This window comes from Quercus robur, chromosome 8 (genome assembly GCF_932294415.1).
Source record: "Quercus robur chromosome 8, dhQueRobu3.1, whole genome shotgun sequence".
Lineage (NCBI taxonomy): Eukaryota > Viridiplantae > Streptophyta > Magnoliopsida > Fagales > Fagaceae > Quercus > Quercus robur.
Genome location: NC_065541.1, coordinates 7964864 through 7992405, shown reverse-complemented (window position 1 = coordinate 7992405; position 27542 = coordinate 7964864). Strand labels below are relative to the sequence as shown.

The window sequence follows — 27542 nt, the reverse complement described above, 5'->3', positions numbered from 1 at the left end:
GAGCTTACCATCGTGGAGTGAAACCTTCTCTCCGTGGCGTACAAGAACGTGATCAGCACAAGGCAAGCCTTGTGGCACATCCTCTCCTCGATCGAGCAGAAGGAGGAGAGCTGCAGCAACGAGGACCACGTGTCCATGATCCAAGACTACAAATCCAAGATCGAGTCGGAGCTCTCTAACATTTGCGACAGAATCCTCAAGCTCCTTGACACTAGACTCATCCCCTTTGCCGCCACCGACAACTCCAAGGTCTTCTACCTCAAGATGAAGGGCGAGTGAGCTCGGACAGTGGATAGTGAGAGATTCTATCCATTGAGCGTGAAAAGTGTGAGAGAATTTGAGATTATTCTTTCAGTGTAGGGATTTTTTTTTAAAGCTGATGAGGTTAAAGAAAAATAAAAACAAAATAAAAAATAATTAAAAAGATAATATTTTTGATTTTTTTTAGAAATGATTTTAGTTTAAATTAGATTTAAGGTTTTAAAAAAAAAATTTTTAATTGACTTTTTTTAAAAAAATTTCTGAGTTGACTTTTTTTTATTAATTTAAATGCTGATGTGGCATTTAAAAAATGCTAAATATAAATTTTTTTTATATTATTTTATTAGTTACGTCAGCAAATAGTGCATTTCGTTTGCCACGTATGCATTTTCTGTTACTAGGTTGACGGCAAGGACCAAAATAAAAACGATTTTCTGAAATCAGGGACTGACCTAGGAGTGAAATCAATTTAGGGACCAAATCGAGAATCGGTCCAAAATGTAGAAACCAAAAATGCATTTTCGCCTATGTTATATTAAGTAGAACATAAAAGATATTGAATGATTTAACATCAGTGTGCACTGTGAATGGAAGAAATTTCGTGAGAGTAAAGAAGCATTTTTTTCAAAGAAAGTTGCGCCCAGCACAATAAAGCAAACACCGAGAAGAAAAGCAATATTTCTTTTTCTTTTTTTTTTAAGATTTTATTACTCACACATTCATAAAGTTTTGATATATATTCAGATGATAAAATTCATATTATTCTGCTTTGCATTCCAAAGCTCAGTTCATTGCGCTTCACCTGACTATTTGATTGTTCAGCTTTAGCATACAGTTTTTTGTAGAATTGTAACATTTAATAGTAAAACTAACTCTACTCCATTTCCATTTTAATGATCCTTCAACTTTTAAATTTCGATACAAATAATAACAAATAAAAAAAATTAGAAAATTGATTTCCATCCAAATTAGCATTCTATTTAATAATAACAATAATAATAATAATAATAATAAAGCTTATGAGCCCACGAAATGGAGGTTCCATCTCAGAAGGGAAATTATTGTGTACTCCCGAAGTACCATAAATGCGTACTCCCTCCTCTCACATGAATGGTGAGTTCCACTAATTAAATTCATGGTAGGACCCACCATTCATGTGAGAGGAGAGAGTACACATTTATGGTACTCCGGGAGTACCTAATAATTTTCCCTCTCAGAAGACTTCAGTCAATGCTTGTTTTCTGATAACCACTTCACTTGAGTCAATGCTTGACCCCGAGTCTTCATATAATAATTTACTTTACAATTTTAAGCATTAGAGCATTTACACTAGGAATGCCATATGTCATATGTAGCTAAAATTTAGCATAAAGGCCCAAAAAATCCTCACATTCAGACTTGTAAAAAGCAAGTATTGCAAAAAAATTTACAATTCTACTACAGTGCAATTCTACCTTTAGAATTGCACTGTAGTACAATTAAAAAAAAAAAACTAATATTTTATTCAGTTTTCACTTTATCAATTCATCTCTCTCTATCTCTCTCTCTCTCTCTCTCTCTCTCTCTCTCTCTCACCGGTCACTCTCTCATCTCCTCTCTCTAGCTTTTTTTCTTTTTCAGTTCACTCATTCAATCCCTCTCCCTCTCTCATCCCTCTCTTCCCTTTCATTTTTTTTTTCTCTCTATTTTCCCTTGAATCAAGGGTTTGATGTGGGTTTGACGAGGTGGGTCACTGACTCACAACAAAGGTGAGTGGGTTTTGATTTAGTGGATTTGTGGTGGAGATCGTGGTAGATCGGTGGTGGAAATTGGCGTGGAGATTGCTGTCTGGTGTGGTGGAAATCGGCGTGGAGCTGTGAGTGTTGACAGCAAATCCGATCAAAGGGGAGGTGGGGAAGCACCAAGCCACAAACGAAAAGAGAGATGAGAGCGGGTTTTGCAGTGATGTTGGAGGCGTGTTGCTTTTTTTTTTTTTTTTTTCCCTGTTGTGACGCTATGATTCTCACTGATTTAGGTTGATATGGATGATGGGCTGATCTGGGTTGATTTTGCAGCGATGTTGGCGGGGTTTTTTTTTTTTTTTTTTTTTTTTTTTTTTTTTTTTTTGGGTTGATAGGGATGATGGAGGATAAAGGAATGGAGTTGTGTGGAAGAACGTGAAAAGTAAAGTTAATGGAGAATTCTGGAAGGTAGCATGTGGAGGAGAAAATTGGGAAAAAAGAAAAAAAAATTTATTATGTAGATTATTATTTTTATGAGTAGAATAGGAAAATAAAAGTTGAAATACGGGATGTATTGTAAAATGGTATTGTGTAATTGATAAAGTAATTTTTTGGGATGGTAAAATAAGATGGGATAGCATTCTCAGGTGCAAATGCTCTTAACCCCCAAAAGATCGTAAAAATCCCCGAAAGTTGAAAGAAACTCTTATTGCAATTGTGTCATGCAATTAACCTCATTCCTAAACAAAAAATTTTTACATTTTCAACTTTTTTTTTTACTTTAACTTTTTTCTTCTTTTTAATTTTTTATTTTATTTAACGGTTGAGATGAAAAGATTTTTTTTTTTTTTTTTTAACTCTCAATCTCAACCCTTCATTGCATCAGTGCAAAACTTACCTAATCTCAACCCCTCTAATTGCTAATTTGCTATAAATAACCAAGCAATTAGTAGCATTTATATCACAATCAAATTTTTTCTTTAAAAGCATGATCATGTACGGTTCTCTCAGATTAATAGATGTTACTTTAACCATTTTCCTTTGGTTGCTCACTGCAGACTCTGAGGTTCGTTGCATCAAACCTGAAAACTAAAATCTGAAAACTTAAATCTAAAAACTTAAACTTGAAAACTCAAATTTGAAAACTCAAACCTCAAAGCTAGAACCTTGAGCCCCGCTGCCTCACCGAGTTTGAACCCTCCATCAACAAGACCCACCAAATCAAGCCACCGAGACATAACAAGACCCACATAAAACCCACGAAACCACCAGAGCACAATCATGAAACCACCGGAGCACAACTACAAGGCACAGGAGAGAGACAACCACGAGGCACAAGAGAGAGAGAGAGAGAGAGAGAGAGAGAGAGAGAGAGAGAGAGAGAGAAGCAGAGAATACAGAACAGAGAGAGGAGAGAGGAGATAGAAAAAACTTGAGGATAAAAGAGCCATTGGGAGGGAATCAAAAAGTGATTTTTATGTTTACTTTCACTATAGTATGAAGGTAAAATATAGCAAAAAATTTTTAATATAGCAACTTTGTTGTAGGGGTTTTTTGTGTGGTTGGGATGCTAAAATAATTTTTGAGTTATTTTAGCATATTTACTGTGAATGCTTTGTGTCGATGCTTGGCGCCAAATTCTTAATGCGTGGTAGAAATTGAAAGCATAAGAAAACTGATTAAGCTCAAACAAACTCTTCCCTCCTTAGCAGTCAGCACAATACAATAAGACGTTCCGTTTCCTATATGCAATAATGATGAAATTTCCAATGCTACATATTTTAAAGTTCCATTTGGATATAATAATAGCATAATCAACTAAATTCAATCGGTTGATTAGGACAATACTTCATTTTTTGAGAAACCTCACTAAAATTAGTAACAAGCCAACAAATCAACTAATTAAGTTGTTGTTATGTATATAAAAAAAAACTAATTAAGTTGTATTGTATAACTTATGTGTGTAGCTTATTTTGATTTGTAGTTGATCAATAATAATAGGGATTTGTTGTGTTAATTCATCAAGCAGTTTAATGTGTGGCACTTTGAAATTCATTCCCTGCCTACAATCTACAAAGCATCTTACAATATTAGCTTAAAAATGAATATCGGCTTGATTGTTTGTTTCATCTCATGTTTGAAATATCAGAGGTAATCATGAGGGGATTCACCTATGGTTTTTGCATTTTTAGAGAAAACAATAAAAATAAAATATAAAAGTTTTCTTATTTAAAAAAAGATAAAAGTTTTAAAATGGAAATAGCTATTACAAATTATGTAAACAAGTAATCTAGTGGGATTTATAAAAAATGACGAATCAAAATCTTGTCTAAACAAATAAACAATGTAGGATTTATCACAAATGATGAATAAGTACGGACACCAAAACTCAATGTAGTATGCTTGACTCATGCACAATAAATATTGATACCTTTAAAAAGAAATCAATATCTAGGACAGAATCCATCCGATATAATTAATTTGTTTTGCAACTCCACCCAAAAAAAAAAAAAAAATTGTCTTTGGGAACTCCAAAACTAAATCCTGTCTAATTTTTGTAAGGAAAAAGTTGATGGATATTCTAAGAACATTAGTTGAGAAAATATTTTAAGATAAGTCAGACTTTATCAGGAAAGAAAATTGATATCTAGACAAATCAAGCTAAGGCCGATCAAATGGACTATATTCTTAATTTCTTATCTCGAATTGTTCCATGTACAAGTTACAGTCAATGCTTGGCATTTAAGAGTGGAACACCTTATCTAAAGTCCATGCTCGGAAAGCTTGAGAAAAAATCCATTTAAATCAACACATAATAAGAAATTATAAAGGAATTAAAGAAAAAAAGAATTGTAAAAAATAACGAAAATTTAATCTATGCTTAAATTCTTATAAAGACGAAGACAATATAGACTTTAAAATAAAATAAAATTAAAAGGTCTATACTTATTTTGTATGTATGATAAAGTATCCTGTCACAAAGGTTCATTATTTTCAAGGTTATGCCATCATTTTCCATTTTTACTCATCTTATTGCTAGCAAAGCAGCAAAAGCAACAGATTAGAAAACATGTTACTAATATCTTTTAGTATGGATAATAGGATAAGAAAATTTAATGAAAAATCTACCATTCTGAGAGGAATTACTTGTTAAGTGTTTGACATCCCAACCAAAATCTATTATATGATAATTTGAATTCCAATTGATCATTCTTGAATTAAATTTTCTGGCAGGATATAAATTATTTTAGGTAAGGTAGTTTTCAATTGGTCCTAGCTAAGTCTCTAATTAAAAGATTCATGCATAAGATTTTTTTTTTTTTTTTTTTTTTTTTTGATAATTCAATCATTACAACATGGGGAGGGTGTCCTCAATCCTCATAATTCATAAAGAAGAGTCAACAATGTCATCAAAGTAAAAGACTCTTGATCATATTTCTATACATGCCACCATTGGTATGTTGTTTTCATTATTTTTTCCTAATTGACGAATTCAATCCAGTTAATTATGCTATTAATATGTGCAATAGGAAATATCAGTGGAAATAGAAGTTTCATCATACATATTGGTGGCATGAATTTAAAAACAAAAGAACAAAACAATTTAGTCAATTGTAATAAGACCACTAAAATAGCTGATAAACATAACTACTTCATTTGGCCTAACATCAATACATTATGCACTCCCTGCAAAATCTCTCTTTTTTTTTCTTTTTTTTGTTGAGAAGATAGACTTTGATTTTGAGGGAAAGTCGAAATTGGTTTAACCACCAATAGTGCCCCATTCCACAATAAATTAAGGATAGGAGGGCACTACTATTTGACATAAAAAAATTTGTTCACATCCATGACACATTCATAAAATGCATTTTTAATAATCACAATTTTGTTTAATAATCACTTGTAAAGTACATGACTTTTGGAACTAATCATGCTAGACTTTTTAATAGCTAGCTTAGGCAATTTCACAACATCAAACAAACCCACTGTATATGATAGCAAATTCCTATATCACCTATTCCATCAAAGGAATGTTGAATTGTTCACACTAATATTGATTAGAAAAGATTCTAGGCTAGTGCACATAATTTTTTTCAATTAACTTGGATGACAATTTACACAGTATCTTTCAAATGGAGATAAAAATAGAGTATATTTAATGTTAGTGTGCATTGGAAGGAATTTACTCATAGCTAGGTCTTTTATGAGAAAATTGTGCAAGCACTAGGAAGACTTCCAAAATATAGATACCAATAAGAAAATCAATAGGTTAGATTTTGACACTTTTTTTTCTTCTAATAATTCTATAGTTACAATCAAGATGAAAGAATTTAAACTATAATTGTCTCCAACTCTTTGTTTGGAACACCATAAGGTGTTAATTGAGTAACAAACTTCTGATTTTCTTGATGATAAAATTAACCTTGTGTTTTGCAATTAAAAGTTCATGCCATCCAATATATATATATATATATATATATATATATATATATATAAGTCAAAACTCAAAGAAAATCCAAGATGACCACTTCATTCATGACTCAACAAGGTAAGTAAAACTATCTTATAATTATCACCATTATTAAATATTTCCGTGTGTAAGTACAAATTATAAGCTAGTACATTATAAATTTTGAGCATTGTATCATCATACCATCCAATGCAATAAATTTGTTTTGCGATTTGAGGGTGAAATTGACCAACTCAACCCATTAATCAATTTATGATAATTCACCCTTTGAGCCTTAGAATATTTCAATCCGACCTAGATTTTGTAATGCCAATGAGGAGTATTTGCCAATGATAACATAAAACTTTTGTCCCCTTTTTCTTTGCAACATTTAAATGAAGATCCAGGTAAAATTTACACGATATCCTATTATTATTATTATTATTATTATTACAATTATTATATAAATTTAGCATACAAGCAATGATATTATCAATTTATCACCTTAAAAATTTTGTTGCTAAACAATCACTATCATAATATCCAGAGACTTAAGACACAATGGGACATATTCTGTTTTAAAGATGGTTGAAGTTTGATACAAGTAATGAATGAGTATTGACCATTCAAATTACCGTCTAAAATGTTTCATAAAGATAGAAAATTGATATGTATTCAATTCAAATAAAGCTAAGGGCCTACAAATAGAGGGTCCCATCTACGAGACTTTACTGAGTCAGTCAATCCCTAATGTGTGGTTGAAATTGAAAGCATCAAACATATTCCATTTTAAAGATAGTTGAATTTTTGAATTTTTGACACAAGAAATGAATAACCAATCAAATTACGTTGCACTTTTCACAAGTTAGAAAATTGATATGTAAATCCAAATGCACCAAAGGGCCCACAAATTCACTTTGCACAAGTTAGAAAATTGATATGAATCCAAATGGAACTTAAAAATGGGCCACAAATGACCGGTCCCATTATTTGTTCGGTAGAAATTTAAAACTCGTAGCAGGTAGTCAACACAACGCAATACAATAAAGACGGTCCATTTCCTATAAATTAGCATGCCATTATTAGCATTTCGTATCACATAACAAAATCATAAACAATTTTATTTTTATAAAGAGCGTCATGATGATGATGAAGGAGGGTTCCTTGTTGAGAATTACTTTAAGCCTTCTCCTTTGTTTGGTCACTATTCATCCTCCTCCTAACTTCTGCACTGCCCACTCCCACTCTGAGGTTCATTGCATTGAAAGCGAGCGACACGCCCTTCTCAACTTCAAGCAACACTTTACTGATCCTTCTAACTGCCTTGCCTCTTGGGCATCTGGTGTGGATTACTGTCACTGGGTCGGTGTTCTCTGCCACAACGTTACCGGTCACGTCCTCCAACTCCATCTCAAAAGCTATTATCCTTTGAGTGACGAGCTTACTACTGATGTTGCCCAACGGGTTGCTCAATATGAAGCTTATGAGAGGTCAATGTTCGGCGGTAAGATAAATCCTTCTTTGCTTGATTTGAAGCATTTGATTTACTTAGACCTCAGCTACAATGATTTTGGTGGTACTCACATTCCCAAATTCCTCGGTTCAATGGGGAGCTTAAGATATCTTAATCTCTCCGGTGCGGGATTTGTGGGATTGATTCCTCATCAACTTTGGAATCTCTCTAATTTGCACTATCTCAATCTTGGAGGTTATTATAATTATTTATATGTCATCTATGAAGCACGGGTGCGTTTCGGGACTTGACGATTAAAAAATTATTAAAAATATTTTATTTATATTTTTAATATATTGCTAAGCATGCTTTTTTATATAATAATAATAGAAAACTCATATAATAATAATAATAATAATAATAAAATAAATAGTAATAAGTACACAAAAGTTTTTAACACTTGAATTATTGATAAAAGTATTAAAATAGATGAGGCTTCCCATAAATAAATAAATAAATAAAAAGGATGTGTCTTAGTGGCTCACGTATTTGGTCAGTCCAAAAACAAAATAAAGGATATATGTGGCAGACATTAAAATAAGTGTAGCTTCCCATAAATAAAATAAAATAAAATAAGAAAGAAAGATAGGGCTCAGTCACGTGTTTGGTCAGAGGCACACAAAACAAATAAAGCCTAGTTGTTAACAAAGGCATTTAACAATCCTTTTCAAAAACAAAAACAAAAACAAAAACAAAAAAACAAAAAAAAAAACAAAACAAAACTTATCAACAAAAAGAAACAGAATAGAACGTATGCTGGGTTCTGGCGAAAAAAAAGGAAGAAGAAGACAAAGAAGCAAAGAAGAAGAAGAAGAAGAAGAGAGGGGTTAAGGCCGGTGAAATTGTGACGGCAATAGCGGCGTGGTATTTTCGGTTTAAGTTTTTTTTTTTTTTTTTTTTCCCTCACTGGCCAATTTTCTTTTTCCGACCGAAACACACCGATATTCGGCCGATACGATCCAATTAGGCCCGAATCAGCTTGCGTCGGCTCTGAGTTGGCGCGTATTGTGAAATGAAAAAAAAAATAATAAAATAAAATAGACGCGATTCAACGCACAGGCAACGGCGTCCCTCGCGCGTCGTCACGTCAGACGCGGGTGCGACGGTCAATTTTCCGCATCCATGCATCCCAATATGTCATGAACCTTCAGTAGCTCTCTGGTCTTCCTTTACTACAACACCTTGATTTGAGTCATGCAAACCTTAGCAAAGCCTCTGATTGGCTACAAGAGATAAACAAACTCCCTTCCTTGTTAGAATTGCGATTGTCATCTTGCCGCCTTTCTACTTCCATCCCACCACAGAATTCCTTAGTATTAACTTTTCATCTCTCACCACACTTGATCTTTCGTACAACAGTTTTGAAACACACTTCGATTCTATTTTGGGTCTTTGGTCTTCATAATCTGGTTTCTCTTCATCTATCTTGGAATCAGTTTCAAGATCCAATCCCTGTTCATCTCCAAAACTTGACTTCACTTAGGCACCTCGATCTATCCTAGAACAATTTCAACTCTTCAATTCCCAATTGGCTGTACAGTTTCAGTCATCTTGAGCTTCTCAACCTTTATTACAATCATTTTCAGGGTACAATCTCTAGTGCCATTGGAAACCTAACAACTGCCATTAGCATAGACTTGTCAGCCAATGAACTTGAAGGAAAAGTACCAAGATCTTTGGGTAATCTCTGCAACTTAAGGGAAATTAGGTTGTCATTCAACAAATGGAGTCTAAAGATATTAGAAATCTTTGAAAGTCTATCAGGATGTGTTTCAAATGAGCTAGAGATCTTAGATTTGTCTAATGCTCAACTGTTTGGGTAGTTGACTGATGAAATTAGGCAATTTAAAAATTTGGTTATCCTTTCATTGGGGTATAATTCAATTTCAGGTCCAATTCCATGGTCTATAGGAAATCTTTCTTCTTTGAGATCCTTGGACCTTGAAAGCAATCAAATTAACGGTACTCTCTAAAGCTTTGGACAGCTCTCCAAATTAGAGTCTCTGAATATTGGTTACAATATGTTGGAGGGTGTGGTGTTAGAAGTTCATTTTGCAAATTTAATGAGATTAAAAACACTTGTTCCATCTCAAAACCAACTTACTTTAGAAGTAAGTGACAGTTGGACCCCTCTTTTTCAACTCAACTCTTTAGTTTTGGAATCATGGAATTTAGGGCCCAAATTTCCTTCATGGCCCTGTTCACAAAAGCAACTTTTGACCTTGGGCCTATCCAACACAAGGATTTTAGATGTAGTTCCTCCTTCCTTTTGGAACTTGACTTCTCAGCTTACTTATCTAAATATCTCTCATAATCAGATCTATGGAGAGATCCCACATATTCCAATGATTTTGTCCTTTCCTTCAATAATAATTGATATGAGTTCAAATCACTTCAAAGGTCTGTTACCTTGTATATCCTCTAATGTGACCTTTCTTGATCTTTCTAATAGTTTAAATTACCGTCTAAAATGTTTCATAAAGATAGAAAATTGATATGTATTCAATTCAAATAAAGCTAAAGGCCTACAAATAGAGGGTCCCATCTACAAGACTTTACTGAGTCAGTCAATCCCTAATGTGTGGTTGAAATTGAAAGCATCAAACATATTCCATTTTAAAGATAGTTGAATTTTTGAATTTTTGACACAAGAAATGAATAACCAATCAAATTACGTTGCACTTTTCACAAGTTAGAAAATTGATATGTAAATCCAAATGCACTAAAGGGCCCACAAATTCACTTTGCACAAGTTAGAAAATTGATATGAATCCAAATGGAACTTAAAAATGGGCCACAAATGAAGGGTCCCATTATTTGTTCGGTAGAAATTTAAAACTCGTAGCAGGTAGTCAACACAACGTAATACAATAAAGATGGTCCATTTCCTATAAATTAGCATGCCATTATTAGCATTTCGTATCACATAACAAAATCATAAACCAGTTTTATTTTTATAAAGAGCATGAGGATGAAGGGGGGTTCCTTGTTGAGAATTACTTTAAGCTTTCTCCTTTGTTTGGTCACTATTCATCCTCCTCCTAACTTCTGCACTGCCCACTCCCACTCTGAGGTTCGTTGCATTGAAAGTGAGCGACACGCCCTTCTCAACTTCAAGCAACACCTTACAGATCCTTCTAACCGCCTTGCCTCTTGGGCTTCTGGCGTGGATTGTTGTGACTGGGTCGGTGTTCTCTGCCACAACGTTACCGGTCACGTCCTCCAACTCCGTCTCAGAAGCTTTCCTCCTCTGGATGACAAGCTTACTACCGATGATGCCCAATATGAAGCTCAATCTGAAGCTTATGAGAGGTCAGTGTTCGGCGGTAAGATAAATCCTTCTCTGCTTGATTTGAAGCATTTGATTTACTTGGATCTCAGTGGCAATAATTTCAATGGAACTCAAATTCCCAAATTCCTCAGCTCAATGGGGAGTTTAAGATATCTTAATCTCTCCAATGTAGGATTTGGGGGATTGATTCCTCATCAACTTGGGAATCTCTCTAATTTGCACTATCTCAATCTTGGAGATAATAATTTATATGTGAAGAACCTTCAATGGCTCTCTGGTCTTCCTTTACTACAACACCTTGATTTGAGTTCTGCCAACCTTAGCCAAGCCTCTGATTGGCTACAGGAGATAAACAAACTCCCTTCCTTATCAGAGTTGCGATTGTCAAATTGTGAACTTTCTGGTTTCATCCCACCATCGAAACCCAGTAGTATTAACTTTTCATCTCTCACCACCCTCGATCTTTCATACAACAGTTTTGAAAACACTTCAAAACTGTTTTGGGTCTTTGGTCTTCATAATTTGGTTTCTCTTGATCTATCTGACAATCAGTTTCAAGGTCCAATCCCTGTTCATCTCCAAAATTTGACTTCACTTAGGCACCTCGATCTATCTTGGAACAATCTCAACTCTTCAATCCCCAATTGGCTGTACAGTTTTAGTCATCTTGAGTTCCTCAACCTCAAGGAAAATAATTTGCAGGGTACAATCTCTAGTGCCATTGGAAACCTAACATCTGCCATTAGCATAGACTTGTCACAAAATGAATTTGAAGGAAAGGTACCAAGATCTTTGGGTAATCTCTGCAACTTAAGGTTAATTAGATTGTCATACAACAAATGGAGTCAAGAGATATCTGAAATCTTTGAAAGTCTATCAATATGTGTTTCAAATGGACTAGAGATCTTAGATTTGTCTTATGCTCAACTGTCTAGGCATTTGACTGATGATCTTGGGCAATTTAAAAATCTAGTCATCCTTAATTTGGGGTCTAATTCAATTTCAGGACCTATTCCATGGTCTATAGGAAATCTTTCCTCTTTGAGATCCTTGAACCTTGGGAGTAACCAAATTAATGGAACTCTCCCTCCAAGTTTTGGACAGCTCTCCAAATTAGAGTATTTAAATATCGAATCGAATATATTGGGGGGTGTAGTATCTGAAGTTCATTTTGCCAAATTGACGAAATTGACAACACTTCTTGCATCTCAAAACCAACTGACTTTAGAAGTAAGAAACAGTTGGATCCCTCCTTTTCAACTCAATTATTTAATTTTGAGATCATGGAATTTAGGGCCAAGATTTCCTTTGTGGCTTCTTTCACAAAAGCATCTTCAGTATCTGGACATATCTAACACAAGGGTTTCAGATGCAGTTCCTCCTTTGTTTTGGAACCTGTCTTCTCAATTTATTTATCTAAATCTCTCTCACAATCAGATCTATGGAGAGATTCCAAATATCCCAATGATTTTGTCCACTTCATCAATGATTGATATGAGCTCAAATCACTTCAATGGTTCGTTGCCTTGTATATCCTCTAATGTTAGCATCTTAGATCTCTCTGACAATTTATTGTCTGGATCTATTTCACACTTTTTATGTTACAAGATGAATGAGTCCAAAAAAATGTCATATCTCAATCTTGGTAAAAACTTGTTATCAGGGGAAATAGTTGGTTGTTGGATGAAGTGGCAAAATTTGTTTGCCTTAAATTTGGGAAACAACCATTTGTCCGGTTCTATTCCAAGATCCATTGGATCTTTGATTTATCTTGGATCTTTGCATTTATACAACAACAAATTCTCTGGAAAATTACCATCCTCATTGAAAAATTGTAAACACTTGGTTACTATTGATATTGGCAAAAACGAGTTTGTTGGGAGCATACCTTCATGGATGGGACATAGATTTTCAAGCTTGATGGTTCTCAGCCTTCACTCAAATAGTTTCTATGGTTACTTCCCAGAAAAAATTTGCTCTCTAACTTCACTCCAAATCTTGGACCTCTCAAATAATAAGCTATTTGGAAGCATACCTAGATGTGTTAATAATTTCAGTGCCATGGCCACAAATAACAATTCAAATAATCCTCTTGTTTTATATGACAAGTCAATTGGATATGGGGTGTCTTGGGTTTTAGAAAGTGCATCGGTTGTGATTAAGAGGAAAGTTCTTGAGTATTCCACCACACTTCAACTTGTAAAAAGTATGGACCTTTCCAAAAACAATCTATCAGGCGAGATCCCTAAAGAAGTGACTAGTCTTCAAGGGTTACAATCATTAAATTTGTCATTTAATATCTTGAGAGGAAGGATTCCTGACAATATAGGTGTTATGGGATCATTGGAATCTATAGATTTTTCTGTAAATCAACTTTCAGGTCAAATTCCTCAAAGTATGTCAAGTTTGACATTTCTAAGTCAATTGAACTTATCAAACAACAATTTAAGTGGGAAAATACCGTTAAGCACTCAACTTCAGAGCCTTAGTGCCTCCTGCTTTATTGGAAACAGACTTTGTGGAGCTCCACTAATTGAGAATTGTTCTATAAGTGATGAAAAACCCAACCTTGAAAACAAAAGGAGCAAGGATTTGGGTGGACCCGAAGTGGATTGGTTTTACGTTAGTATGGCACTTGGATTTGTGGTTGGGTTTTGGGTTGTATTTGGCCCTTTATTATTGAACAAGCAAGTGAGAATCATGTACTTTCAATTCCTAGATCACCTAGGGTTCAAACTCTGGGGTTTTGTGGCACAAGCTTGGCTGCATTGTAAGTAAATGTTGTAAGATTCTTAATATTTAGTGCAAATATCATGTAATCATAATAATCAATATTTTGATGATTTTTATTTGATCTTTGATCTGGTTAATGCTTGTATTATTAGCTATATTCATTCCATTGACATATATGAATATGAAGTTTCTTCTTTTGAATATCAAATGCAATCCAAGTTGTAGTTTTACTATCTCTACACGTTACAATGTAAAATCACATTTCAATTAATACAAGAATTTGATCAATTAAAATCAATATACAATACCTTGAAAGTTAAAATGATGCCCAATTTCTCAATCTCTTATCGATCACTTTGTAAAGTCTCAACAAAAAAAGGTTTTTGCATATTGCAGCAAACTAAATGGGCTATTTGTAACAAACTCAAAGGCTAATTGGTGGATTCCTTGCAACAGAAATCTTAGAATCAAGCTTAGGCAAAAGAAATGTGGGTCTCCAAAGTCTTCTTACTTGGGGAAAAACCCGGACTTCGATGTTTATTGGGAACTAGGTTATGATGCACACTTTGTGCAAGCATGCTATGGTTTTGCGTCAAAATATGCTATATTTTTTCTATGTAGTTCCAAATTTTCTGGCTGCATCCGTTGATTTAAATTGTGTGTGGCTACGTGGGTGGGTACACATGATTAAACTGTTGATTCAACGAGTATGTTTGGGTTTCGTGGTTTTACAAAGGTATTGCAACCGGAGATTTATTTTTGAAGATATCCAATTCTCTCTTATATTGCCTCTGGCCATTGACACTCTGGTTTAGTTGAAAGGTATGGAAACTGAACTATCGGCCTCTTTAACTACGCTGCATTTATTTTGATCTTAGCAACATATTGGTGACGTGACACACTTCACTGCAAGTAACTGGCTCAATTAAGAGCTTGTATGTAATTTGGAGAAATCATCTTTTATGATTCCTAACTCTTTAATGTTAGTTTCTTTTACATGTAAAAGAGAGCTTCCAAGAAACTGGATTTTGTGACTGCAGAGTTTATAATTTGTGATATTTTGAAATAACATTCCCAACTCTTTCTATTTTTTGCTTCGAGATCCATTTTCCTTTAATGAAATTCCTTCATTGTACATTAGAAAAATCTGAAATAATCATGTATATGCATGTATGTATCTATTTGGGTGGGAAGTAGATAGGTATGTATATGTTCTAAAATTAGGTTTTGGTGAAGAGGGATTTTACCATTTTAGTCTAGGTGGAATGGGGTTTGTTGAGTTAATGATTTTCTGAATTGCGGTATGGATTTTTTTAGTTAATGGTTCTGACAAGTGAAGGTCAATGAGTTGAGAGAGAGTTTGTGGGGTGAACTTAATTGTCTGTGGTGTTTTGTTGGGGTTGTAATGTTGTTTGCAAAGATTTATCAACGCTTCTTTTTTACACTTGTTTGGCATGGTAGAAAAATGAAATCCAAAAGGCTGTGGTTGACAAGACAACATTGGAATTAAGTTGAGTTTTGTGTGTTTGCAGTAGGATATCAGGCAACACAATATTGCACTTTCTACAGGACATAGTGAATATAACCACTTACACAACCTCTAAATTAGTTTTTAGTAAAGCAGCCCAAGATTATATTTCTATTATTTGTAGCTCTCTTTTTTGGGTGAAGGTGAAGTATACTTGCTTCAATACAGTTGTCTTTGATTTCCTAAGTAAAATTCATTAACATCCTCATCCTATGTAATTTTTCTTTTCCACTAGTAATGGAAAATGTTGCTGCCTTTAGGTTTTCCAATAAAACTCTACTATGCTTTACCTTGGTTACATTAAGCTCATACAATTTTAAACAATACACAATATATATTGTAGTATGGCCACATTTCTTTTGCTAATCATTAGACATTGAGTTATTTCTGACTACCTCATCCATTCTTGGTGTAATTTTGGCAACTACTGGTGTTCCTGTGGTAGGTTTTGGTAACTGTATATGATTCTCCTTTAACAAGAACTATCATTTCTCATTCCAACACTCAAATTTGTAAAACAGGAGTCTATCATGGATTTACAAATATCATTGTATTCCAAATACAACAAGGTTCTCCAGTAATTACCAAGTACCTATCCAATTGAAATTAGGTTTTCATTTTCTATGTTATCAACAAGCGTTTATTTTATCTCTTGTAGTATAATAGTTTTGGATTTTTTAGCACATGGATCGTGACTTTGCAGTGAATATGGTTGAATACTTGAACCTTATCCAAACCGTTCCAAACTCTAAGGATAATTTAATTAAGTGGTGGCATTTAGAGTATTGGTAATTAAAGTGTTTCCAGTGAGTTTGAGTTTAATACTAATGTTTGTTCAGATCACAATTTGATAAACATGATGAACAGTAATATATCTCTAATATTATGTATATTTGATGATTCCAGTGTAGTTTTAGATATTTGGTCCATAGAAATGCTCTTATAATTGTGATATTTGAAAATTAGAAGGATATGTAACTGGAAAGGGTTCTTATTACTATCCAATACGCACAACTTAGCATTTTCACCCTGAGGCAAGATTTTTTCCCCCCTTTTGTTTAGTGTGTTCTCTGTTAATCTACCCTTAACTTTTTCCAAGCATATCTGTGCAATATATTAGCTGGAATAGTAATTATATAGTGTTGAATTTGGTCTAGGGGGCTGTGGTGTGCTTTACCATCTTCAATTCTTTTGCACAGGACATTGCAAAGGCCAAGGAATTCTTATATTAGGGAGGAGTTGACATTGGCTATTGAAGACTATGACAGTCTCAATCATATATAGCAACTTGAGGTACAAATTGGATGATAAATTGTGTGGATCCAAGGAGATAAAATTTGCTTATAGCTATCTGAAATTTGAAATGGTATTTAAAACTATGAATGTAGAATCCATTGGATAAACAAATGTAAAAAATTATGCATATGCTTTTCTTGATTAAAGAGAACCTTATAGCTGACTTGATTGTCTTAACTCTTTTTGCTAGAGTAATATGTTGAACATGTAAAATTGGTATTAGTTGCCACAATGCCACCCTCCACTATGGTACAGAATAATTTCTCATTCACAAGTAGCCAACGGTGAAAGCAAAGGACATATTTAAATCAGGGTGGTTGTGTTGCTTCCACAAGAAATTAACCAAAAATCCTGAGCTTGGCAGTTGCTTTACTTTTTGGGTAAAGCAAAATCAATATATTACTAAAAGCTGAAACGTGGCATTTATAGCTGCTGAGCTCCTGTTGCGCCACCTCATCACCATGTCATTCGCCACATAATTAATATTTATTCCATTTTTTTTACAAATATATATATATATATATATATATAAATTATTGACTTTACATATTCATCTTTGTTGGTTTTAACATCTATATATAATTAATATTTATTCCTATTTTTTTAAAAAATATATATATATATATATAAATATTATTGACTTTACATATTCATCTTTGTCGATTTTAACATCTATATATATTTCTTTTTTATTTCCAATTTTCCTATAATTTTTTTTTTACATTCACTTATTTTTTTAAATATTTACATTTTCTTCAACCTTTCTTCTTCCCTCACCTTTTCATCTCCCCACTACCCTCTACTTTAATATTGCTATTCATCATTCTCTTCATCTTCCTTTATTTGTCTCTTCTTATCCCTTCCCTCTTACTATAAATTTGTCATTCTTTTTCATTCTTTGCATAGTTTTCTCTCACAAAAAGGTTCTCTCTCTCTCTCTCTCAATGTTTTGGTGGATCTTTATCTCTCTCAACATTTTGGTGGATTTTTATTTTTTATTGCATCTCCGCTTTAGGTTGATAAAATTTTGTATTTTTAAGAACTCTAATTTATGTTGATACAATTTAGTTTTGTGTTTTAAGTTATTATTATTATTATTATTATTATTATTATTTTGCTCTTTGATTGTTAAATTTTATCCGATTACATTATAAAAAATTAAAGATAGTAGATAAAAATAAAATAGTATTCCATTACATAGCATAATTTGGATAATTTAGTGTTTATTGTTATATCTTTTAATTTTTCTTATTTTTTTCTTCTCTTCCATTTTACTCAATATTGAAATTCAACCACATCCTCCTTATCATTAAATTATTTATATTTTCTCTCTCTTTTTGTTTTAAAAAATAAAAAATGTAATATTTTACTTAAATTAAAAAAAAAGAAAATTGTGCTCATCAAATTGTACTCATTTTTTTTTTAACATTTACACTTTCTTCAACCTTTCTCATTCTCTTTACCTTTTCATCTCCCCAAAAATTCTACCTTGATATCACTCTTCCTCTTTCCCTTTATCTTCCTTTATTTTGTTTTTTTTATATTATCATCCTCTTAATATAAATTTATTATTCACTCTTCTATTCTTTACATAATTTTATCTCACAGAAAAGTGGTTATTTCCCACTCTTTCTCCCTCAATTTTTTGGCAGATTTTTATTTTTATTTTTATTTTTCTTGCATCTCTATTTTAGCGTGATAAAGTTTTGTATTCTTTAGAGCTCTATTTTGGTTTATGGGATTTAGCTTTGTGTTTTAAGTTTTTTTATTTATTTTTTTATGTCTTTGATTGTTAAATATTATCATATTTCATTATAAATAATTAAAAAATAGTATATAAGAATGTACTATTATTATATTACATAGAATTATTTGGATAAGTTAGTGTTTATTGTTATATATTTTATTTTTATTTTTTTTCTCATATCATTTTATTTAACATTTAAATTCAACCACATCCCCCATATATATCATTAAATTATTTATATTTCCACTCCTTTTTTATTTTTAAAAATTTTAAATATAATATTTTGCCTAAATTAAATAAATAAAATTGTCCACATTAAGTGGAGTAATGATAGGGAAACACTCATTCTCACACCCAATGCATCAAAGGAAGAATGAAATACAAAACAAATCAAGTTAGAAACACTAAATTAAAAAAAAAAAAAAACTAATAATGCATATTTAATGTCATAGAATCATCATCAAATTTTGGAAAACGATAGGTTGCCAATGGAGAGAGAGAGAGAGAGAGAGAGAGAGAGAGAGAGAGAGAGAGAGAGAGAGAGAGAGAGAGAGAGAGAGAGAGAGAGAGAGAGAGAAAAAAAACCAATACAAAGTAATAAAGAGTAGATAAAGAAAAAAAAAAAAACCAAACGTCAATTAGTAATCGTTGATTGGAAAACAAAGAGGTTCTTAGGAGAAGTAAAAAATAAAATAGAGATTACCATGTGGAGAACATTAAAAACTTTACAGTGTAGTAACATAAACCGTTTAATTCACTTAAAAAATTAAATCAACAATCAATAATTAAATACAATCATGGTACTAAATTTAAATTTAAAACTAATCAAATTCTAACTATGGAAACCATATTAATCATTACTAAAAAAGAGATGTTCTCTGATAGTAGTAGAAATTGAATAAGAAATAAAGTTAGAAAATTTAAAAATCCATTTTTTGACATTTCATTTAACCTTATTTATAATATATATATATATATATATATATAATTTTCATGCACTATTACTTTCAAAAATCTAATGAACAATGCTACCTTTCATTTATCGTCTTTTTTATGCAAATCATCAGTTAGTAAATATATGATAATGGTAAGAAGCGCTACAAATGAGATCACTAAAAAAAAATATAAAATTAATTAGCCACTATCATTATGGAGTAGTAATTTATAATTTAACGCATCCAAAAAAGTGGAATATATAGAGTTTTTTTTAAAGGTATGTGTAAAGATTCACTATATGTGTGTGTGTGTAAAGGTAAAAAAAAAAAAAAAAAAAAAAAAAAAAAAAAAAAAAAAAAAAAAAAAGGTATATTTAAGGTTTTTGTTAACTTAAAAACTAATGAAAATCAAATGGTTAATAACTAAAATTATAGTATTAATAAAATATTTAATGAGACCATCCTAAAAAGTTACCGCACGCAATGCGCTGGTATGCGACTAGTATACCATAAAGACCAACACAAAATAAGAAACTATGAAAGAAAATATTGAAAAAAGACTCATTAAAAATAACGTAAAAAATTAAATTTAACTGTTTTTCAATAAGATTGGACTAGTTAATTTCATCTTTCTCTAGTTCTTATAAGCAATCAAACATAGAGTTTTTACCATACCAACACAAGTGCAAGTTGAGAAGTAATTTGGACCCACAATAAAATTTATCAATTTCTTAATTAGCCAATTATGTAACTCAGTTATTACCTGTTAATTACCATGAGCAGTAAAGAAAATAACACAAGATATTGAAAACCATTACGGGTTTTCCTAATCCTAAGAAGGATTTCACCATATGAATTGAAGTTTGCAATATGAATCATACTCATGACCCTAGATTCTACACAGTAGATACTTACTAACATGAGCTCATAATTAGCTCCAAGTGGATTCTTTTACCTTGAAAACCTTCTACAAACTGTGTCGATAACTCCAAGGACCTACTCCAAAGACCACCTTGAAGATTTGATCTCCACAATAACACACTAGCAATAGGTTCTTGTGGCTTCAACCTTAATCACAACATAACAACAGAGTCTTGATATTGATTTTCTATTCTCACTGGTTTTGGTGAAATTGAGGTTTTGATTTTCTTCTTCTTAGATGCACAGCAATAGCTCAATTGTAGTTGTGCTATAAAGTGTCTTTTATATGTTTTGTATGTATGCCACAAAAAAGTACAAGGCAACACAAACTCAATTAAAACAAGTTAGATTTCAAGTTTCTTTTATCTCAATTGAGCAAGTCACTATTGAGATGTATTAAGAAACTTGCTTCGATCGATCAAGACTCAATTGAAGGTCTTACAAAAGCACTACCTTGATTGATCGAGACTCGATCGAAGGGCAATTGAAACTCCGTACTTCTTTCTTTTGTGCTAAATCTTGGACATCTAATTATGGATCCAAACAAGATTACATGTCATAGAATCTTTCAACCTAAAACCTAACACCAGTCTTATAAATCCATGTTTATTTTGTATGTATGATAAAGTTGCATTGCTGCAAAAGTTCATGAATTTTGACACATATGCCATCGTTTCATTTCTAGTCACGGTAAGGTTTGCTGACAAAACCAGCATATACTTGAAAAACCTATTAATAATATCTTTTGGAATTGATATAATTTAATAACAAGCAGGAAGTGAATCCCCCAAGAGAGGACCCGCTTGACTTGTGTATTGAATGTTTGATTCCTCAACTAAAATCTATTTTGTTCTACAAATTGTTATCACAATTCGAGATGAACATTCCTTGAATGAATGTTTTCCAGTAGAATTTTTTTTTTTTTTTTAATATATATTTGGATAAACTAATCAGATAGTTTTATTACTATATGAAAACAAATCACAGTATATTGTTTAGAGAATAGTAGACTATTGATTGTATTAGGGAAGGAAGTATACAATTAGTCTTAAATTTCTCTAAATAAAACACTCATGCAATTGGATCATATTTCTATATATATGCACCACCATTGGTATTTTGTTTGATTACTTTCTTCCTAGTCGACCAATTGAATTAAGTTGATTATGCTATTAATATATCAAGTTGGAACTTTAAAATGAGTAGAATTGGAACTTTCTTCAATAGTACATAGTGCTTGCATGAATTTTACCCCCCAAAAAAAATGAACAATTTTTTTTTTTTTTTTTAAACCTGTTTCTAACCATATTTTAGACAAGCCCACTAAAATTACAAACAACTGTAACAATCTCTTCTTCTTTTTCAGAATAAAAAAACATAACAACTTTGATACCGCCTCATTAAATCAATGCATTTGCACAAACTGCATTCAAAATTCTGATTTTTTTTTTTTTTACAATGAAAATACAATTTGTTTTGTAGTATGCAGTCCTAGCAATATCTCCCCCCCCCCCCCCCCCCCAACCCACCCCCACCCAACTTCTTTTTTTTTTTTTTTTTTTTGGTAAAAGATTAATTGGCTTGATTCTTTTGAGAGAATGTCAAACTTAAGTTCGACCACCACTAATGACCTTTTCTTGTATGGATTCTTAAATCATCACAATTTGGCATCAAATTTGTAAGGCATTCTGATCACACTTTTTTTTAATAATCACTTCATGTCTTCACCCCTCCATTGCAACTGTCAAATTATCCAAAAATCAAAAACAAAAATACACTGCCTATTTCAAACCAAGACCATAAGGCCTTTGGGCCATCCCAACTTTGCCCTCATCATCATCAACCATTACTGTTTGCTTGTGAAGGTCATCCTTCATGATCTCTTCATTGGCACTTTAATTAAACAGAACACGTCTAGAATATATATATATATATATATATGACTTCACTTTTTTAGCTTTTTTAATCTTGTTCCCTCATCTCCTTTGACTTTACTTCAAATTATACTATCCAAATCTCAAACTGTAAATGTTTAATCATTCAGAATCTATAAAACAAATTGTTCTATCAGTTGTCACAAGGTCACAAATTTAGTAGGAAAAACCAGGTTGAAAATTGAAAATCATCTACAGTCTTATAGATTAGTTTCACCATCCACTTACCTAGATTAAAATCCTCTTTTCCACTTCTTGTAAGAGGAAAAAAAAAATTGAAATAGAATTTTAAAAACTGTTTATTAAATAATTTTTCAAAACAAAACATGGAGTAGAAAAGTACTTGTCCAGGGAAAAGAAAGAGATTAATAAAGCATGTGTTTATTTATTTTTACAATTTGGAAAAAATAATGACATAGATTACAACAATTCTTTTTTTACTTGATAAATGATTACATCATATGTTGTCATTATATAGTTGATAAAACAATAAGCCAAAACAAGAAGCAAACTCAATATATCTTTCTTACTTATTTTTTATGTATTCAAACATCAAACCGCAATGTACAAGACAAAACCATCCCCAATCAAACACTCCCCATATTCTAGCCTAACTTCAGTCATTATCCCTTATAAACATTTGAAAACATTTACATTTAAAAAAATAAAAATTAAATAACAATGATAAATTTAAGCACACTTCACAACATCATTAGTCATGAAAAAATAAATTCATCATTTTCGTCATCATCAATTTCATCAAAGAACGGGTCATTGAGGAGCTCAGATGCAGAAGGTCTTGCCCTTGGTTGAGCAAGGCACTTCTCGATGAACGCCCTCACCTCCAAATCCTTAACCTTGCACAAGGCCTCAGGCCTTATCCCAGTTGACACCTTCTTGTATATTTTGGCAACATTGTCACACTCACTATAGGGAATTTCCAAAGTCACCATCTCAATCATGCACATCCCAAACGAGTATATATCCACCATTTCCGTGTAATCCTCCTCGTAAAGCTCCGGTGCCATGAATTCCGGTGTCCCTAATACTGAGTGTGCTGAATGACTCTTCCCCACTATCGCTGCCAAACCCAAATCACCAATCTTTACCTAACAAAAAAACCAAGAAAAAAATTGTTAAACTTCCATATAACATCATTAGTCAATTCAAAACCAACTTTTTTTTTTCTTAAATTAGAAGACTAGATTTGATTGCTTGGTTAGAAAGTAAAGCAAATGTATTTTAAAACATAAGATCCAAAATTGCAAATCAAACTACATGGCCTATAAGCAACCAAATATGTATGTTAAAGCACAAAATGGTACCTGACCAATGTTCCCATTGACAAAAACATTGCTACAATTGAGATCTCTATGAATGACACAAGGCTCATGTGAATGCAAGTAGTCCAACCCTTTCAAAATCTGCTTTGACCATTTCTTCAAAGCTTTCATTGAAACATGCCTATGTTTCTTCCTATACTCTCTCAAGTTCCCACTAGTACACACCTCGGTGATAAAATTCAAGGTGTTGTTTTCCTCGTCCCTCCACACATTGTACAAGGCAATGATGTTATTGTTTGTTAAGGTTCTCAGCAGCCTGACCTCGGAGTAAAGCCTATCAATCATGTAGGGATCATTAGTGAAGTTTCGTAGTTTGACCTGGTTCCATGCTACTTCTATTCCTTCTTCTTGATCAAATGCACGGTACACTTTTTTCACTGCACCACTGCCAAGTAGCTCGTTGTAGCGGCCGTACCGGCCTGTTGGATCAATTTCGACAAATGGCTCGGAATCTTTATCAGATGGATCAGGATTCACACTAGGCATCTTCAAGTAAAACATGCAAAAAAAGTCAGTCATAAACTATGAAAGCAAGTAGAGTTTATTTGAATGAGTTTAGAGTTTAGACAAAGTTTTATATTAAAGACTTAGAAACCCAATAGAATTAATATATATGAACTGTAATTGAAAAGTACGAGATCCAAAACAAAACACACACACACACACACACACACACACAAAAAGAAAAGAAAAGGAAACATATACAATTCTCATACTTTTAGACCCAACAAACTCAGAAGTATGAAGAGAATTCAAAAGGATCAAATACACGTCTGTTTAGAGCTTTAATTCAGGGTTTTTTAATATATTCAATGTCATCAACATGAAAAGTCAATATTTTTCATGAAAATGGAAATCTGAAACAAACCCAGATGAGACCCTGATAACAAAGTGTGTTATAAGCCAAGCAAAGCTTCAATCTTTGACAGAAAATTATAACAAAAGGAAATGAAGCACATAATAGAAGAGGCCAAAACTCTTACCATAAAGAACCAAAGTTTCTGATACTGTGACTTGAAGAGATTTGCTTCAATCTCTCCCTGCCAAAAAAAACTACCAATATTTCAAGCAGAGAAGTATCTTAAGAAGAAACTTCGAAAAAGTAGTCCAACAAAGCATGAAACATGGAAAAGCAAAAGGGTATTGAAGAATGGTATTTATAGGAGCTAGGCTGGACTCAAAGACCAAGGTTAATTAAAATTGAGAATGTGTTTGGTGAGGTTAACCAGGATTGATTTTAGATTAATGAGGAATTAATGTTTAGATTAGGTAAATTTGAATTTCCAACCGTTTTAAGTATTTAATTTAATGAAGTTCTTTTTTGTAATAGACAGTAAAAAAGCTGATAAAGATGTAGTTGAAGGAATCTTAAATTTTTTTGAATATAATGTTCTGTCTGAATTGGGAATTTGCCACGTATTAATCTGATGATTTGCTATTGTGTAGTGTGTACAACATTTCAGCCTTGTTTAGAGGGATTTCATAGTGATTGCTCATTATTGAATGAATATTTTGAGGTTTCTTTGCTTGTGTGTTCGGAAAGCATATAGTATAGTCAACTTTGGTACCTTTGGAATTTGGCATCTGAACCGTCCATGTTTCTTTGTGGGCCATAGTGATCGTGGGTCCCATTAACCGTTGACGGTGGAGATGTCACTAGAGCATTCCACTAAATTGGGAGTAAAAAGTCTACCTGGGGTCCATTGTCGAGGGTGTTTGGCTTCTAAGAAATTGATTTTCCAGTCAAAAGTATTACATTCTTGAACAGGCTTTTGGTTTAGCAGTTGGGGCCAGCTGGGCTTTGAAAAGTTTAGCCCAACTGGACAAGAAGAAAATTGGCTTAGACTATGCATTAGTCATGCTTTGAAGTGAATAGAATCTACACCTGTCATTGTTCTTTTTTTTTTTTTTTTTTTGAACAATTGAAAATTATGTATAATTTATTCGTTTTTTACATGTACACACACCATTGATTGCATCAAATGCAAGGGTAGATTTTGGTTAACTTTATCGATGAAGTTTTTAGTTGTTTAACAAGGGATTTTGATTCGAATCTTGCCTAAATTAAAAGGAAATTTAGTAACGTCTTGATGTGAAAGTAAAAACTAAAGACTATTTTTCTCAAAAAAAAAAAAAAAAAAAAAACCTAAAGACTATTAAGACTAATCATCATAAAATGGATTCTATATATTTTAAATCTTGTCATGACTAAAACTGCAAGGATTATGTCCATATAGCTGATTTGAAATTGCTACTATTAAAACTAAAATTAAACAAATATAGTGCAATTTAAAGGAAAATTTGTTTGAATCAATGTTGTTCAATCTTTGTACTAATTAAAATAGAAAATAAAAAATTTTCAAGAGATAAAACTCGATTACCCTTATATGATAGTTTTAGATTCTAGTAGACGCAAAATGGAAAAAGAACAATTGGTCAATTTGGAAACATTAAGAGTTTATTCATGTTGGTAAACTCAAAATCTATTGTCAACAAGTAAGGGACTTGGAATTGAGTTTCTCCTACACGGAAAAGAATCTCATTAATTTTTTAATCTAATAATAAAGAGTAATTATGATAAAACAAAAAAGGAATGAGGAGTTAGGGCATATAATTTTTTATCATAGTTGAGTTGGGTGAATCATGCAATGCACCTCTCTCGATCCTTCTTTTCTCATACGACAAAAAAGTCTCTCACCTTAATTTCGAGATCAAATTCATCATCAACTCCTTTGTTCGACACAACAATATCAATAAGTATCTCGGCTTTTGAGATATAATTTTCATAACACTAATCAGATACAATAAAGTTTTATTGCATCACACTGAATTCTTAGAGACTCCCTACCTAGTATTGTTTTCACGTAGCTTTTAGTAACACCCTTGATCCTAGCTCCGAACAAGGTTTTCAGATCCAGACCGTTCATTGAACCGTAAAAGGGAGAGGTTCAAGGTTTTTGAGGTCAAACCGAGGTCGAACCGGGAATGAACCATGATAATGTCATAATTAATTTAATAATTAATTAAAGCCTAAATATATATATTAAATTTATAAAACTAGCAAAATTGACAATATATCTATATATGTGAGGGAAATTTAATGATTTTCAAGCATATATTTAATAATTAAATAAGAAAGTTAATAAAATAAATAATAACCATGAAAACATTAAAATTTATGATTAATTTTTGAAGTAAAGTTAAATATCTTTGAAGGATTTTAATTATATATTTTTTTTATTCCTTGTAAGAGATGGATAATTTAATTAAGTAGAATAAAATTGTGTTAAGTTGTTTTTTTTTTTTTTTTAAATTGCTAAGGGGTTGGACCACACGGTTCTCACCGATTCGTGCAGTCCAACCCCGGTTTTAGCGGTTAACGGAATTAACAAAAAATCCGGTTCTTTATGCTTAAAAAATCGGTTTTCATCCCGGTTCCCGATTTTCAAGATCCGACCTTCTGGTCCGGTCCAGTTCTGAAAACTATGGCTCTAAAATGTGCAAATTGGAGCAAGAATATGTTCGGAGGCAACAATTTTGAATGCACATTTGTAAAGCGGTTTCAAACAGTAATTTTTTAAAGCATAACTTTATTTTTTATTTTTTATTTTATTTTTATAACCTTTTCAAATAGCCTTTTTTTTTCTTTTCTTTTTTCTTTTTTCTTTTTTATCGAATAACCCTATTTTTATAAAGAGGAAAATATTCCAGACAGAAAATTAATTTATAACCTTGAAATATTTGGAAAGTTATAAAATTGTGCCGGAAGGCCCATACAGGGCACGCGATTTCCTCTTAAAAATTCCTTAAGGTTTGAGATCTACATTAGGACAACTTTTGAATGCAAATGGTCTACTGACTCTACTCA

General features: G+C 32.4%; 1 protein-coding gene and 1 pseudogene across 1 annotated transcript; one reads left to right on the top strand and one right to left on the bottom strand.

Moving 5' to 3' along the window:
- The window catches only part of LOC126695791 (receptor-like protein EIX2), a 101466-nt pseudogene extending 87377 nt beyond the window's left edge, over nucleotides 1-14089 (top strand).
- An 8744-nt stretch (nucleotides 14090-22833) lies between these two features.
- On the bottom strand, nucleotides 22834-24811 carry LOC126694418 (probable serine/threonine-protein kinase WNK11). Its single transcript, XM_050390674.1, has 3 exons — nucleotides 24658-24811; nucleotides 23657-24160; nucleotides 22834-23440 (listed from the first exon to the last, which is right to left on the bottom strand). The coding sequence occupies exons 1-3, from the start codon at nucleotides 24658-24660 to the stop codon at nucleotides 23048-23050; spliced, it is 900 nt and encodes a 299-aa protein (XP_050246631.1). The 5' UTR covers nucleotides 24661-24811; the 3' UTR covers nucleotides 22834-23047.
- Between the last annotated feature and the right edge of the window lie 2731 nt (nucleotides 24812-27542).